The 13,938-nt window shown below is 42.4% G+C and overlaps 1 protein-coding gene across 1 annotated transcript; it reads right to left on the reverse strand.

Annotated features, from left to right (window-relative positions):
- Positions 1-6,540: 6,540 nt before the first annotated feature.
- LOC112069721 (syntaxin-binding protein 5-like) lies at positions 6,541-13,357 on the reverse strand. Its single transcript, XM_024137091.2, has 5 exons — positions 12,943-13,357; positions 12,596-12,761; positions 10,810-10,920; positions 8,656-8,876; positions 6,541-8,533 (listed from the first exon to the last, which is right to left on the reverse strand). The coding sequence occupies exons 1-4, from the start codon at positions 13,293-13,295 to the stop codon at positions 8,799-8,801; spliced, it is 708 nt and encodes a 235-aa protein (XP_023992859.2). The 5' UTR covers positions 13,296-13,357; the 3' UTR covers positions 6,541-8,533; positions 8,656-8,798.
- Positions 13,358-13,938: the final 581 nt, after the last annotated feature.

Genomic DNA, 13,938 nt, shown 5'->3' on the forward strand with positions numbered 1-13,938 from the left:
TTCGAACCAGTGATCTTTTATAGAACCAGCCAGTGTTTGTTGTTAACTGTCCCTTTGGCCACTAGGTGGCAGCGTCTGCTCATACAAATTCCAGCCTATGACATTTCTGTAAATAACATAGTAAAATGTATTATATATTTATAAAGACTGTGTTATATATCAGGGTATATTGAGGGTGAATTTTGATGCAGATATATATTTTTGAAGTGTACAGGGATGTTATGTAGATTTACGGATGTGTTATGATATTTAGGTGCAGTACGTTCTAAGCCCAGTGTCTCTTACTATAATAATATATTMCATTTAGCAGACGCTTTTATTAAAAGTGATTTACAGTGTTAAGAGAATAGGGAATGTTTTTTCGAAAAAAACAAATTATGAATTTCAGTAACAGAACTTTTCAGTCAAGTAAATAAAAAAACTAAATGGTTGAAAAGTTTCAGCACGGACAGCGCAATAAACACTTGCTATGGTGCCGTTTTCGCTGCAGGAGGATAAACCAGCCACCCAGACAACCAGCCACCCAGACAACCAACCAGCCAGCCTGACAACAGGCTCTAGACAACCAGCTAATTTATTCCAACATAAAAAACGGAATATTACATTAACATAAGTATTCAGATCTTTTACTCAGTACTTTGTTGAAACAGCTTTGGCAGCGATTAGAGCCTCGAGTCTTCTTGGTTATGAGCTACAAGCTTGGAACACCTGTATTTGAGGAGTATCTCCCATTCTTCTCTGCAGATCCTCTCAAGCTCTGTCAGGTTGGTAAGGGAGTGTTGCTGCACAGCTATTTTCAGGTCTCTCCAGAGATGTTGGCATTCAGGCCAAAGAGTTCAATCTTGGTTTCATCAGACCAGAGAATCTGAGAGTCTGGTCTGATGAGTCTGAATCTGGTCTGAGAGTCTTTAGGTGCCTTTTGGCAAACTCCATGCGGTCTGTCGTGCCATTTTTTTTTACTGAGGCTTCTGTCTTGCCACTCTACCAAGGCCTGAATGGTGGAACGCTGCAGGTCTTCTTCTGGAAGGTTCTCCCATCTGCATAGATGGGAGCTCTATCAGAGTGACCATCGGGTTCTTGGTCACTCTCTGACCTAGGCTCTTATCCCCGATTGTTCAGTTTGGCCGGGCGGCAGGTCTAGAAAGAGTCTTGGTGGTTCCAAACTTCTTCCATTTAACTTCTTATAGCTGCAGGGGCAGTATTGAGTAGCTTGGATGAAAGGTGCACAGAGGTGCCCATATTAAACGGCCTGCTCCTCAGTCCGGTTGCTAATATATGCATAGTATTATTCATATTGGATAGAAAACACTCTGAAGTTTCTAAAACTGTTTGAATTATGTCTGTGAGTATAACAGACCTCATATGGCAGTCAAAAATCTGAGAAGTTCCACTTCCTGTTTGAATTGTTTCTGAGGTGGCAGATTTTCAACCAAGCTCTCAATGAAATTACAGCCAGATATGGATGAGTTTTCACTTCCTACGGCTTCCACTAGATGCAACAGTCAACAGAACTTTGTCTGATGACTCTAATGTGAAGGGGGCCGAAGGAGACAGAAATGAGTAATCACTGCCATGAGGTGCCACGCATTCACCATGCGCCTTCACATGAGGAGGACCTCCGTTCCACCGCTCTTCTGAAGTCAATCTAATTCTCTGAACGTTATTCAAGATGTATGTATACCAAATTCTAAAGATTGATTCAGTACATCGTTTGACATGTTTTCTACTGACTGTTACGGAACTTTTCGACATTTCGTCACGTTATAGTGGAGGCGCTTTGGAATTGTTTACCAAGGCGCTAACCAAAGTAGCTAATTGGATAAATAACGGACATTATCGAACAAATCAAGCATTTATTGTGGACCTGGGATTCCTAGGACTGCATTCTGATGAAGTTCATCAAAGGTAAGGAAACATTTATCATGTATTTTCTGGTTTCTGTTGCCCCAACATGGCGGCTAATTTGGCTATTTTCTGAGCTCCGTCTCAGATTATTGCATTATTTCTGTATCCGTAAAGTTTTTTTTGAAATCTGACACAGCGGTTGCATTAAGGAGAGGTATATCTATATTCCTGATCCGTATGATATTAGCTTGTCGAATTATGCTGATACATCTGTACTTATTAGATTTTGATTGACTTGATCTCTTGATGATTATTCTGTTGAAACGATGTGGCTATGAAAATCACTTGATATTTTTGGAACTAGTGAATGTAACGCGCCAATGTAAACTCAGATTTTTTGTTATAAATATGACTTTATCAAACAAAACATGCATGTATTGTGTTACATGAAGTCCTATGAGTGTCATCTGATGAGATAATCAAAGGTTAGTGATTAATTTTATCTATATTTCTGCTTTTTCTGACTGCTATCTTTCGCTGGAAAAATGGCTGTGCTTATTGTGGTTTGATGGTGACCTAACATAATCGTTTGTAATGCTTTCGCTGAAAAGCATATTTGAAATCAGACACTTTGGTGGGATTAACACAGAATACCTTTAAAATATATAAGACACATGTGTGTTGGAGGATTCTAATTATGAGATTTCTGTTGTTTTGAATTTGGCGCCCTGCACTTTCACTGGCTGCTGTCATATCGATCCGTGAGCGGGATGCAGCCATAATTAAGAATGATGGAGGCCACTGTGTTCTTGGAACTTTCAATGCTGCAGAAATGGTTTTGGTACCCTTCCCCAGATCTGTGCTTCGACACAATCCTGTCTCGGAGCTCTACGGGCAATTCCTTTGACCTCATGACTTGGTTTTTGCTCTGACATGCACTGTCAACTGTGGAACCTTATACAGTGGATTGCTTGCGAAAGTATTCACCCCCCTTGGCATTTTTCTTATTTTGTTGCTTTACAACCTGGAGTTCAAATTGATTTTTGGGGGGATTTATATAATTTGATTTACACAACATGCCTACTATTTTCAAGATGCAAAATATTTGCTTTATTGTGGAACAAACAAGAAATAAGACAAAAAAACTAAAAACTTGAGTGCGCATAGCTATTCAGACCCCCCCCCCCAAAGTCAATACTTTGGAGAGCCACCTATTTCAACAATTACAGCTGCAAGTCTCTTGGGGTATGTCTCTACAAGCTTGGCACATCTAGCCACTGGAATTTTTGCCAGTTTTTCAAGGCAAAACTGCTCCAGCTCATTGAAGTTGGATGGGTTCCGCTGGTGTACAGCAATCTTTAAGTCATACCACAGATTCTCAATTGGATTGAGGTCTGGGCTTTGACTAGGCCATTCCAAGACATTTAAATGTTTCCCCTTAAACCACTCGAGTGTTGCTTTAGCAGTATGCCTAGGGTCATTGTCCTGCTGGAAGGTGAACCTCCGTCCCAGGCTCAAATCTCATGAAGACTGAAACAGGTTTCCCTCAAGAATTTCCCTGTATTTAGCGCCATCCATCATTCCTTCAATTCTGACCAGTTTCCCAGTCACTGCCGATGAAAAACATCCTCACAGCATGATGCTGCCACCACCATGCTTCACTGTGGGATGGTATTCTCGGGGTGATGAGAGGAGTTGAGTTTGCGCCAGACATAGCGTTTTCCTTGATGGCCAAAATGCTCAAGCTCAGAGTACCTTCTTCCGTATGTTTGAGGAGTCTCCCACATACCTTTTGACGAACACCAAACATATTTGCTAAATATTTTCTTTAAGCAGTGACTTTTTTTCTGGCCACTTCCGTAAAGTCCAGCTCTGTGGAGTGTATGGCTTAAAGTGGTCCTATGGACAATTTCCGCTGTGGAGCTTTGCAGCTCATTCAGGGTTATCTGTGGTCTCTTTGTTGCCTCTCTGATGAATACCCTCCTTGCCTGGTTCATGAGTATTGGTGGGCGGCCCTCTCTTGGCAGGTTTGTTGTGGTGCCATATTCTTTCCATTTTTTAATAATGGATTTAATGGTGCTCCGTGGGATGTTCAAAGTTTCTGATATTTTTTTATAACCCACCCACAACTTTGTCCCTGACCTGTTTGGAGAGCTCCTTTCTCTTCATGGTGCTGCTTGCTTAGTGGTGTTGCCTTTCAGAACAGGTGTATATATACTGAGATCATGTGACAGATCATGTGACACTTAGATTGCACCTAGGTAGACATTATTTAACTAATTATGTGACTTCTGAAGGTAATTGGTTGCACCAGATCTTATTTATTTATTCATAGCAAAGGGGGTGAATAAACATGCATGCACCACTTTTCCGTTTTTTTATTCTTTGAAACATGTTGATTTTTTCATTTCACATGAAATCCAAATAAAAATCTATTTAAATTACAGGTTGTATTGCAACAAAATAGGAAAAACGCCAAGGGGGATGAATACTTTTGCAAGGCAGGTGTGCCTTTCCAAATCATGTCCAATCATTTGAATTTACCACATTTTGTCGACTATAATCAAGTTGTAGAAACACCTCAAGGATGATCAATGGAAACAGGATGCACCTGAGCTCAATTTCCAGTCTCATAGCAAATGGTCTTAATAATTTTTTATAAATGAGTACAAATTTCTAAAAACCTCTTTTCGCTTTGTCATTATGAGGTTTTGTGTGTAGATCTATGAGGAGAAATGTTTTCAGTCCATTTTAGAATAAGGCTGTAACTTATTAAAATGTGGAAAAGGGGTTTGAATACTTTCCGAATGCACGGTATACTCACATATACACAACACAGATTATTTCTATCTGTTTGCTGTTGTCGCTGTCACATTTTTATCTTGTAAAGTTTCTGATAAAACATGCTGGCACACATACAAAATAATGCTCTGAATCGGAAGAAGGTCTTTACAGGCTGACAGGCAAGGTTGGCAATTGTATTATCCCACTACATCTGTGTTGAAGAATGCAAGTAGAGCGGGAAGCTAATTGGACCAGACACATTTATGCTACGTTCATAACCACGTGGGACGGTGATCATTACCAGTTGTGAAGTCGTAAATACCAGTTGGATGCATTCGCATGTTTTTGAACTCATTGAGAAACAACAATTGGCTAAATGGCAAACAAGCTGTGTCAACCATAAACTAAAACGTACAGTTATCATGCCTGTAAACAAATGAGGCCTATTGTGTGTTTTCTCTGTGTCTGTATAGGACACACCCCTAGTCCTTCTTTAAAATATAATTCATATGAACAGTACAAGGTCACTGCAGTTTTGACAGTGATGTCATCCTCCCCAAGGCCAGGAGTTTTTCCAAAGAGTTTTTTTAAACTATGTGACCTGTTTAGAATAACTCTGGTCCCATCATAGACCATATTAAACCTTTTTACAACAGATTAATCATGTCATATCGTATAAGGTCAGACGTTTTACCTGGTTAGCTTACCAGGTCTAGCCACAGCACTCTGGAACCTGTGATGCCAACTCTGCTTCCCTACCCTGCCGTTCGCTACGATAGTTACGGCTCCATACAACAGCCCATACAACAGCCGATGTAATTAGTATGTAGCAGTATTTCACACCAAGTTAGACCGGGTAACAAAGCAGTACAGTGTTATCTGGTGTGTACATCAATCAATGTTTATTTCCATGTTTCATTTGCATCAACAACAAAACAAAAAAATTCAGTCATTTCTTTTTTTCAGTCATCTCTAATACCCTACTGTATTATCAACAAGATCAACAGGTGGTAGAATCCATTTAAACAAGACAAACTGTTGCTGCCATTGTTGAGAAAAGAACCAAACGGTTGTCTTGGTCTGGAAACAACAGTTTCTTTGGACCAGCGGATCCAGTGACATTGAACAGAACCATAATACATCCGGGTCAGTACCGTGATTCATTAAACAGGTAGGTAACAACGTCGACAGAAAAACAATAACCTAAGCTAGAGTTGTTGTACAGTTGATAATAAATCCCAAAACATACTAAAAAACACCCTGTTTGTCAGTCAGTAGAATCTGTTTATTTTTTATTTTTCCCAGCCATTGAAGTTAACTGCACTGTTACTAACTCAAACACAAACCTAATGGACAGTAAAGTAAATACTGAGATATAATCTATAGACTATATTTCTATGACCACCACATCAGTTGTGAACAATGTCCTTCACATTAGCCTGTAAAGCCACCAAATTCATTAGCCTGTAAAGCCACCAAATACTGTAGTAGCAGGCTTTAGAATCCAACGCTGTATGATATGAGCTCTGGGACTGACTGGCTCTCAGCACAGTAGGTTGTCTTTCCTTCAGGAATATCTCACTAGCCTGAGAAGAAGCAGAGTCAAATTTAATAGCGATAGTGCACGTTTTAACCTGTTTGTGTGTGTGTGTGCGTGTGCACACTGTGTATGTGTGTGTTGTGTGTGTGTTCACACTGTTATGTTGTGTGTTTGTGGTTGTGTGTGTTGTGTGTGTGTGTGGTGTGTGTGTGTGTGTGTGTGTGTGTGTGTGTGTGTGTGTGTGTGTGTGTTCAACTGTGTGTGTGTTGTGTGTGTGTGGTGTGTGGGTGTGTGGTGGTGTGTTGTGTGTGTGTGTTGTGTGTGTGTTGTGTGAGCTATATTTTGGTGTGTACCATCATGGAGTGGACTGTATGGTCATGGTTACAATCCTTCTGTGGTTCAAGGCAGGGTGGACATAGGTGGACATAGGTGGACATAGGTGGACATTGGTGGACATAGGTGGACATTGGTGGACATAGGTGGACATAGGTGGACATAGGTGGACATTTGAGCATCGGTGAGGGAGGGTGAGTGATTATTGTGGTCATAACAATCATTTCGACTTGTGTATTATTATTTGAAAATACAAACATAACACTTAGAAACTGAAGAAAAAAATGACAATGGTGTTGTCATGTCACCTTTTGATTTGTCAGTGTTACGTGTACATTTATTGACCTGTACAACAACAACAACAACAACAGTAACACAATATCATAGAACAATCTTTAGGAGAGAAGAGGCTACCGCCATCCACTAAAGGGTAAGATGGGTTACATTTAAGGTCATCAAGATAAAAAATACAAGTAAAACAAAGCATATAAATATATTTGCTTCAAATTCATACAAGTCTGAATTCCTTATATGTGACATAGAAGGCCTGTATACTATCGGTGCCAATGACGACCGACACTGCAAGGCTGACGACGGTAGGCTACTACTAGACTGGATCCAGCAGGCAAACACACCGGACGAAGGATACCTCTGCTCTGGATTGGAGTTAGTGTTTAAATGGACCAGACTATACCTCAAGTCTTCTAGCTAGGTCTACTCTTATTTTTTTTAAAGAGTACCAGTCCAGAGACGCTCCCAGCCATCCACAATAACATGTTTGTGATACACTCTTCCGTTCGTGGGCTTCATTCATGTTGAATTGCTTTCGGCAGAAGAAAGAGTAAGAGTTTTTTTGTCTTTACATGGGCGGTGTGTGAGTCACACACTGACTTTAAACAAACTCATACACGATACGACGAAGACAAGCAGAAGATTTCCCAGTGAAGAACCATATAAAACACCAACAAAACAAAACAGAAAAAAAAGTTTCTGGTTCTTTCTGTCAAAAGAACCAGAAACTCAGTTGACAACGAAAGACGACCTATCAACGACCGAAAGGTTAGTCTCACCCAATCTCATCTACAGCGAACATCCTCATTACCACATAGACTAACTCTTTGCTAGTTTTAAAGTAWAGGGCTTGGCCAGTATCGATTGTATGGCACGTGAATAATCATTTTTTATAAATATAAACACACTCAATAACAGGCTACTATCACCACGGCCCTTCAGCCAACACAACTTATTACCATTCACACTTTACACGTCTATTCTCTGTGTTCATTCATTTCCATCATGTGGCTGAAATGTTTTAGCTAACAGGTAAAGTACTGTAAGTAGCAACGCCCAACAGAATGAAATGAGTGTTGGTGAAGTATAGTTGTTCAGAATGTGTGGAGTGATACGTTTTGAAAGACTTAATGAGAGTTATAAAGAAGGCAACAAAAAAACATTTGGCTTTATAGCAATGCAGGCATACATTTTCATTTTTATATATATTTTTTTCATATTTCAAAAAATATTTCCCCCCAAAAAATCACACTTTCTTTTGTTGGCTTATATTATTAAATACACATTATATTTAGTATTTCTTAAAGTAGCATGCTGCTTTTTGATATGGCAGTTGTATGTTATCAGTAGTCATCCATTTTGTTTAATTCAGTCTTGTTGGTTTCATAACGTTAGAGTATCTACACAGCAAGATCTGGGTAACCCACCCACACACACTGATGGACTGTCATCATCCACTTTCTGGGTTCCCCCGTCTTACCAACTTACTTCCTGGTCTGTGTCCATCTCAGTGACCGCCCTCTGTCCAAGTCTTGTGACAATGATGTACAGACGTCCTGCAGAGAGGCCCATAAACAACAAAGTAATTTCTCTCTCTCGCTCTCGCTCTCTCTATCTCTTTCTCTCTCTCTCTCTCATCTGTAGAGTGATGGTCCATGTCCCAGCAAAGCATCGGCAGTCGTGGCCCGCTGTCCTACTTTAAAGTTGATACCATTTCTTGTCCTTGTGTTTCAGCATTACCTGTAGAGGACAGATAGAACAAAGACAGAGACACAGGGGAAGGATAACTTTACAACATTACCCCTCTTCATTTCCCCATGTTTCTCCATCACACATTCACTRGCTGGCTGGCTGAGCCGTACCTGGTGGGCGTGTGTGGAGAACGTCTCTGCGTTTTTCAACATGAGGGTGGTGCGTTCCTCCAGCTCTCCCAGTCTCTCTCCTCTCTGCTCCAAGGCGATGCGGGCTCGGGCCAGGTCCCCCACCACCCCGCCGGCTGCAGCCCTCACGTTCTCCAATCCCATTGGACCAGGGATGTGCTGGGCCAGGCTCCGAGAGGCCTTACCTGCTGCTGCCTCCCCAACTACAGAGGAGAGGAGGGGGATAGAAGAGTAGAGAAGAGAAAGAGAGAGATACCCGCTAATTATCCAAATCCATGAAAGAGCTGTTAAATTCTACAACCCCCTAAAAGGAAGCGATTCCTAAACCTTTCATAACAAAGCCATCACCTACAGAGAGATTAACCTGGAGAAGAGTCCCCTAAGCAAGTTGGTCCTGGGGCTCTGTTCACAAACACAAACAGACCCAACAGAGAACCATGACAGAAACATAATTAGACCCAACTAAATCACGAGAAAAAAAAGATAATTACTTGACACATTGGAAAGAATTCACCAAAAAAACTGAGCAAACTAGAATGCTATTTGGCCCTAAACAGAGAGTACACAGTGGCAGAATACCTGACCACTGTGACTGACCCAAAATTAAGGAAATCTTTAACTATGTACAGATTCAATGAGCATAGCCTTGCTATTGTGAAAGGCCGCCGTAGGCAGACCTGGCTCTCAAGAGAAGACAGGCTATGTGCACACTGCCTACAAAATGAGGTGGAAACTGAGCTGCAATTCCTCACATCCTGTCAAATGTATGACTATATTCAAGACACATATTTCCATCAGATTACCCAGATCCACAATGAATTCTAAAACAAATCCAATTTTGATAAATTCCCATATCTACTGGGTGAAATACCACAGTGTGCCATCAAAGCAGCACGATTTATGACCTGTTGCCAGAAGAAAAAGGCAACCAGTGAAAAACAAACACCATTGGAAATACAACCCATATTTATGCATATTTATTTTCCCTTTTGTACTTTTACTATTTGCACATCGTTACAACACTGTATGTAGACATATTATAAACTGGGTGGTTTGAGCCCTGAATGCTGATTGGCTAAAAGCAGTGGTATATCAGACATCATACCACAGGTATGACAAAACATGTATTTTTCCTGTTCTAATTACATCTGTAACCAGTTTATAATAGCAATAAGGCACCTTGGGGGTTTGTGGTACATGGCCAATATACCACGGCTAACGGCTGTATCCAGGCACTCTGTGTTGTGTCGTGAGTAAGAAAAGCTCTTAGTCGTGGTATATTGGCCATATACCACAACTTCTCGTGCTGTATTGCTTAAATTTGACATTCTCACAAACTGTCTCACAGACAGACAGACAGACAGACAGACAGACAGACAGACAGACAGACAGACAGACAGACAGACAGACAGACAGACAGACAGACAGACAGACAGAGACAGACAGACAGACCCCGACAGACAGACAGACAGACATAGGAACCGCAAAATAAACACATAGTAACACAATCATACCAAAATAAGTCAACATCCGCACTGAGCTAAAGGATAGAGCTTCCGCTTTCAAGGTGCAGGACTCTAGCCCAGACGGTTATAAGAAATGCTGCTATGCCCTCTGACGAACCATCAAAAAGCAAAGCTTCAATACAGGACTAAGATTGAATCGTACTACAACGGCTCAAGCGCTCGTCGGATGTGGCAGGGCTTGCAAACTATTACAGACTACAAAGGGAAGCACAGCGCGAGCTGCCCAGTGACACGAGCCTACCAGACGAGCTAAATAACTTTTATTCTCGCTTCGAGGTAAGCAACACTGAAGCATGCATGAGAGCACCAGCTGTTCCAGACGACTGTGTGATCACGCTCTCCGTAGCCGATGTGAGTAAGACCTTTAAACAGGTCAACATTCACAAGGCCCAGGGCCAGACGGATTAACAGGACGTTTACTCCGAGCATGCGCTAACCAACTTGAAAGTGTCTTCGTGACATTTTCAACTCTCCCTGACTGAGTCTGATTACCAACATGTCTCTCACAAATTGTCTCTCACAAACTGTCTCTCACAAACTGTCTCACAAACTGTCTCTCACAAACACAAAACAACACGCACTAAAACACAACATCTAGAATGTGACCTACACAGCTCTTCTCTGTCGAAGGTCTGGGTATTGCCCCAAAGAAGCCCTTGAGGAATCCTTTGTTCTGGGCCTCTGGCGTTTCTATAGGAGTGAACAGCTCACCCAGCATGTCCTGAAACAACACACCACATATATTAAACAGACAGACAGACGACAGACAGACAGACAGACACAGACCAGACCAGACCAGACCAGACCAGCGACCAGACCAGACCAGACCAGACCAGACAGACCAGACCAGACCAGACCAGAGCCACCAGACCAGACAGACAGACGCAAGACAGACAGACAGACAGACAGACAGAGCAGACAGACAGGACAGACAGACAGACAGACAGACAGACAGACAGACAGACAGCAGACAGACAGACAGACAGACAGACACAGACAGACAGACAGAAGTAACAATGTCATATTGAATCATCAGTTAGTGAGCTGATAACAGCATTGAACCAATAACTGTATTACAGTCATACCAATATATACACATAGTTACAGTCATACCAAAATACACACATAGTACACAGTCATACCAAAATACACACATAGTAACACAGTCACACCAATATATTACACTATAGTAACACATCATACATATATACACATAGTACACGCTACCAATATATACACATAGTAACACAGTCATACCAATATACACACATAGTAACACAGTCATACCAATATACACACACATAGTAACACAGTCACACCAAAATACACAGATGGTAACAGCAAATTTCAAACAATATAATTTGTTGGCATGAATGGATGGCAAGTTGGTTAAAATAGTTGATAAAATAGGTAAATAGCTTTAAACTATTGTAGGTGAGGGAAAAGTCAACGACGGTGAGCCAATTTGAAAAGGAAGCTTGCTGAGAAGCTTAACAGTGTTATTTTTACTGTGCCAGCAGATGGCAGTTTGGTTATGCAGCACGTTCAGTCACGTTGCCGCTGATAGAGAGCAACATGTCTGGAGCTGGAGCTGGAGCACACACACACACACACACACACACACACACACAACACACACACACACACACACACACACACACACACACACACACACACACACACACACACACACACACACACCACCAACACACCCCAACACACAAACACACACAACACACGACACACCACACAAGCACACACAAGCACACACACAAGCACACACAAGCACACACACACACACAACACAAGACACACACGAGCACACAACGAGCACACACGAGCACACACGAGCCACACACACACACACAAGCCACACAAGCACACACAACACACACACACACACACCACGCACACACAAGCACACACAAGCACACACCCGCACCACCACGCCGCTACACATCACTGGATGTTTAACATCAACAACAGGCACACACACACACAAGCACACACGAGCACACACACAATCCACCATGAATTCAGCACAGCGGAGCTGAAATCACACATGACAAGTGTGACGTTTCATTTCAAGGGTCATTGTCACGACCGGGCTTTACTAAAGGTATCAACTGTGGCGTCTGTATATTTACTGCACCAGCGGCCCTGACAAATCACTCTGCCAGAGTGGCAGGATGCAACGTGTTGTCATGGCTACAGTGCAATGGGATACCCAACACATACACACACGTGCACTCGCTCTGTTGAACACTCACACAAACAAACAAGTAGAGGGACGTCGTAAATTATGCTGCAATTCGGTGTGTACAGACACACAAAAACATTCACAGTGGGACAAAAAGCACACAGATAGACAGACAGACGCACAGACGGGTGCTGACCTGCAGGTTGTCCGTCATCTCTTGGCTGTATGCGATGCGCTGTATCTCTGTAGGAGAGGTCAGGTACAGAGCCTGACCGCCGTTGGTGAAGACGAAGGTGCGGGCGATACGCACGTGCGTCAGGGGAAGGTAGTTCGTATCCATTAGGAGTCTAAGACTGGGCAAACTGGGAGGAGACGACAACAGAAGAAAAAAAAAAACAACAACGTTCTCAAAAAGGGTGGTGGTAGTAGTTGTAGAAGTCATCTCAGAACAGAACACAATTACAGGTGTTTTTCATCAATGAAAGGGTCATCAAGGGTACACAACCAAGACAGCTTCATAACAGAGACAAACAGACTGTAAACCTGAGGGTCATGACGTGTCCGTTGGCGCAGAAGCAGGCCAGGCAGACGCTGGTACAGACAGAGACGACGTCAGCCCGCAGGAGGAAGGAAGACTCTGTGACGTTGTGTGTGAACAGGACAGCCTGGGTAGGCATGAGGATGACCTTGGCCTGTTTCTCAGAACACACCACGGCCAGGTGACCGTCCCCACATGCCTCCTGGGAAGAAAGYGGGGATAAGTTGACCAGCTTGCGCCTGCGGGGCTCGTCGGGGTCCTCGGGGACATTGGGTTCCCGCCATACCTCGTAGGGACTTTGGATAAGAGTGCCCCCACAATTCAGGAAGGAAAAGCATAGCACTGTGCCCTTCAGCATCAGGACGGTACCTAGGGGGGAGATGTTGTTTTGGTAACAATTGACCTTCACTACATACACCACAAYGCATTCATTACACATCTAGSACCCTGAACAGGTTCTACCCCCAAGCCATAAGACTTCTAAATAGTTAGTTAAATAGTTAACCTGTTGAGGACAGAGGGCGCTGTTTTCACTTTGGGGGAAAATCGTGGCCAATTTAAACGGCCTCGTACTCAATTCTTGCTCGTACAATATGCATATTATTATTACTATTGGATAGAAAACACTCTCTAGTTTCTAAAACCGTTTGAATTTTGTCTGTGAGTAAAACAGAACTCATTTGGCAGCACACTTCCTGACCAGGAAGTGGAAAGTCTGAAATCGATGCTCTGTTCAAGGGCCTGCCTATAAATGGGCATGATRCGTATTAGTATACATGCACGTCATACACCTTCCCCTAGATGTCAAGAGGAAGTGAGAGAAGAAATKAAGTGTTTATCTTGGTSTGAGGTGGAATAAATCCTCTTGGCACRACGAGTCACCCATTTCCTGTTTTCTKGAAAGCGCGAGGATGGACCTGGAATTGCCTTCTGAAAAGCTGTCGTTATAGGCGACTACTATCTCCGGCTTTGATTTTATTTGATACATGTTACAATATCAT

Source organism: Salvelinus sp. IW2-2015, unplaced genomic scaffold (assembly GCF_002910315.2).
Source record: "Salvelinus sp. IW2-2015 unplaced genomic scaffold, ASM291031v2 Un_scaffold1093, whole genome shotgun sequence".
In the NCBI taxonomy this organism is placed as follows: domain Eukaryota; kingdom Metazoa; phylum Chordata; class Actinopteri; order Salmoniformes; family Salmonidae; genus Salvelinus; species Salvelinus sp. IW2-2015.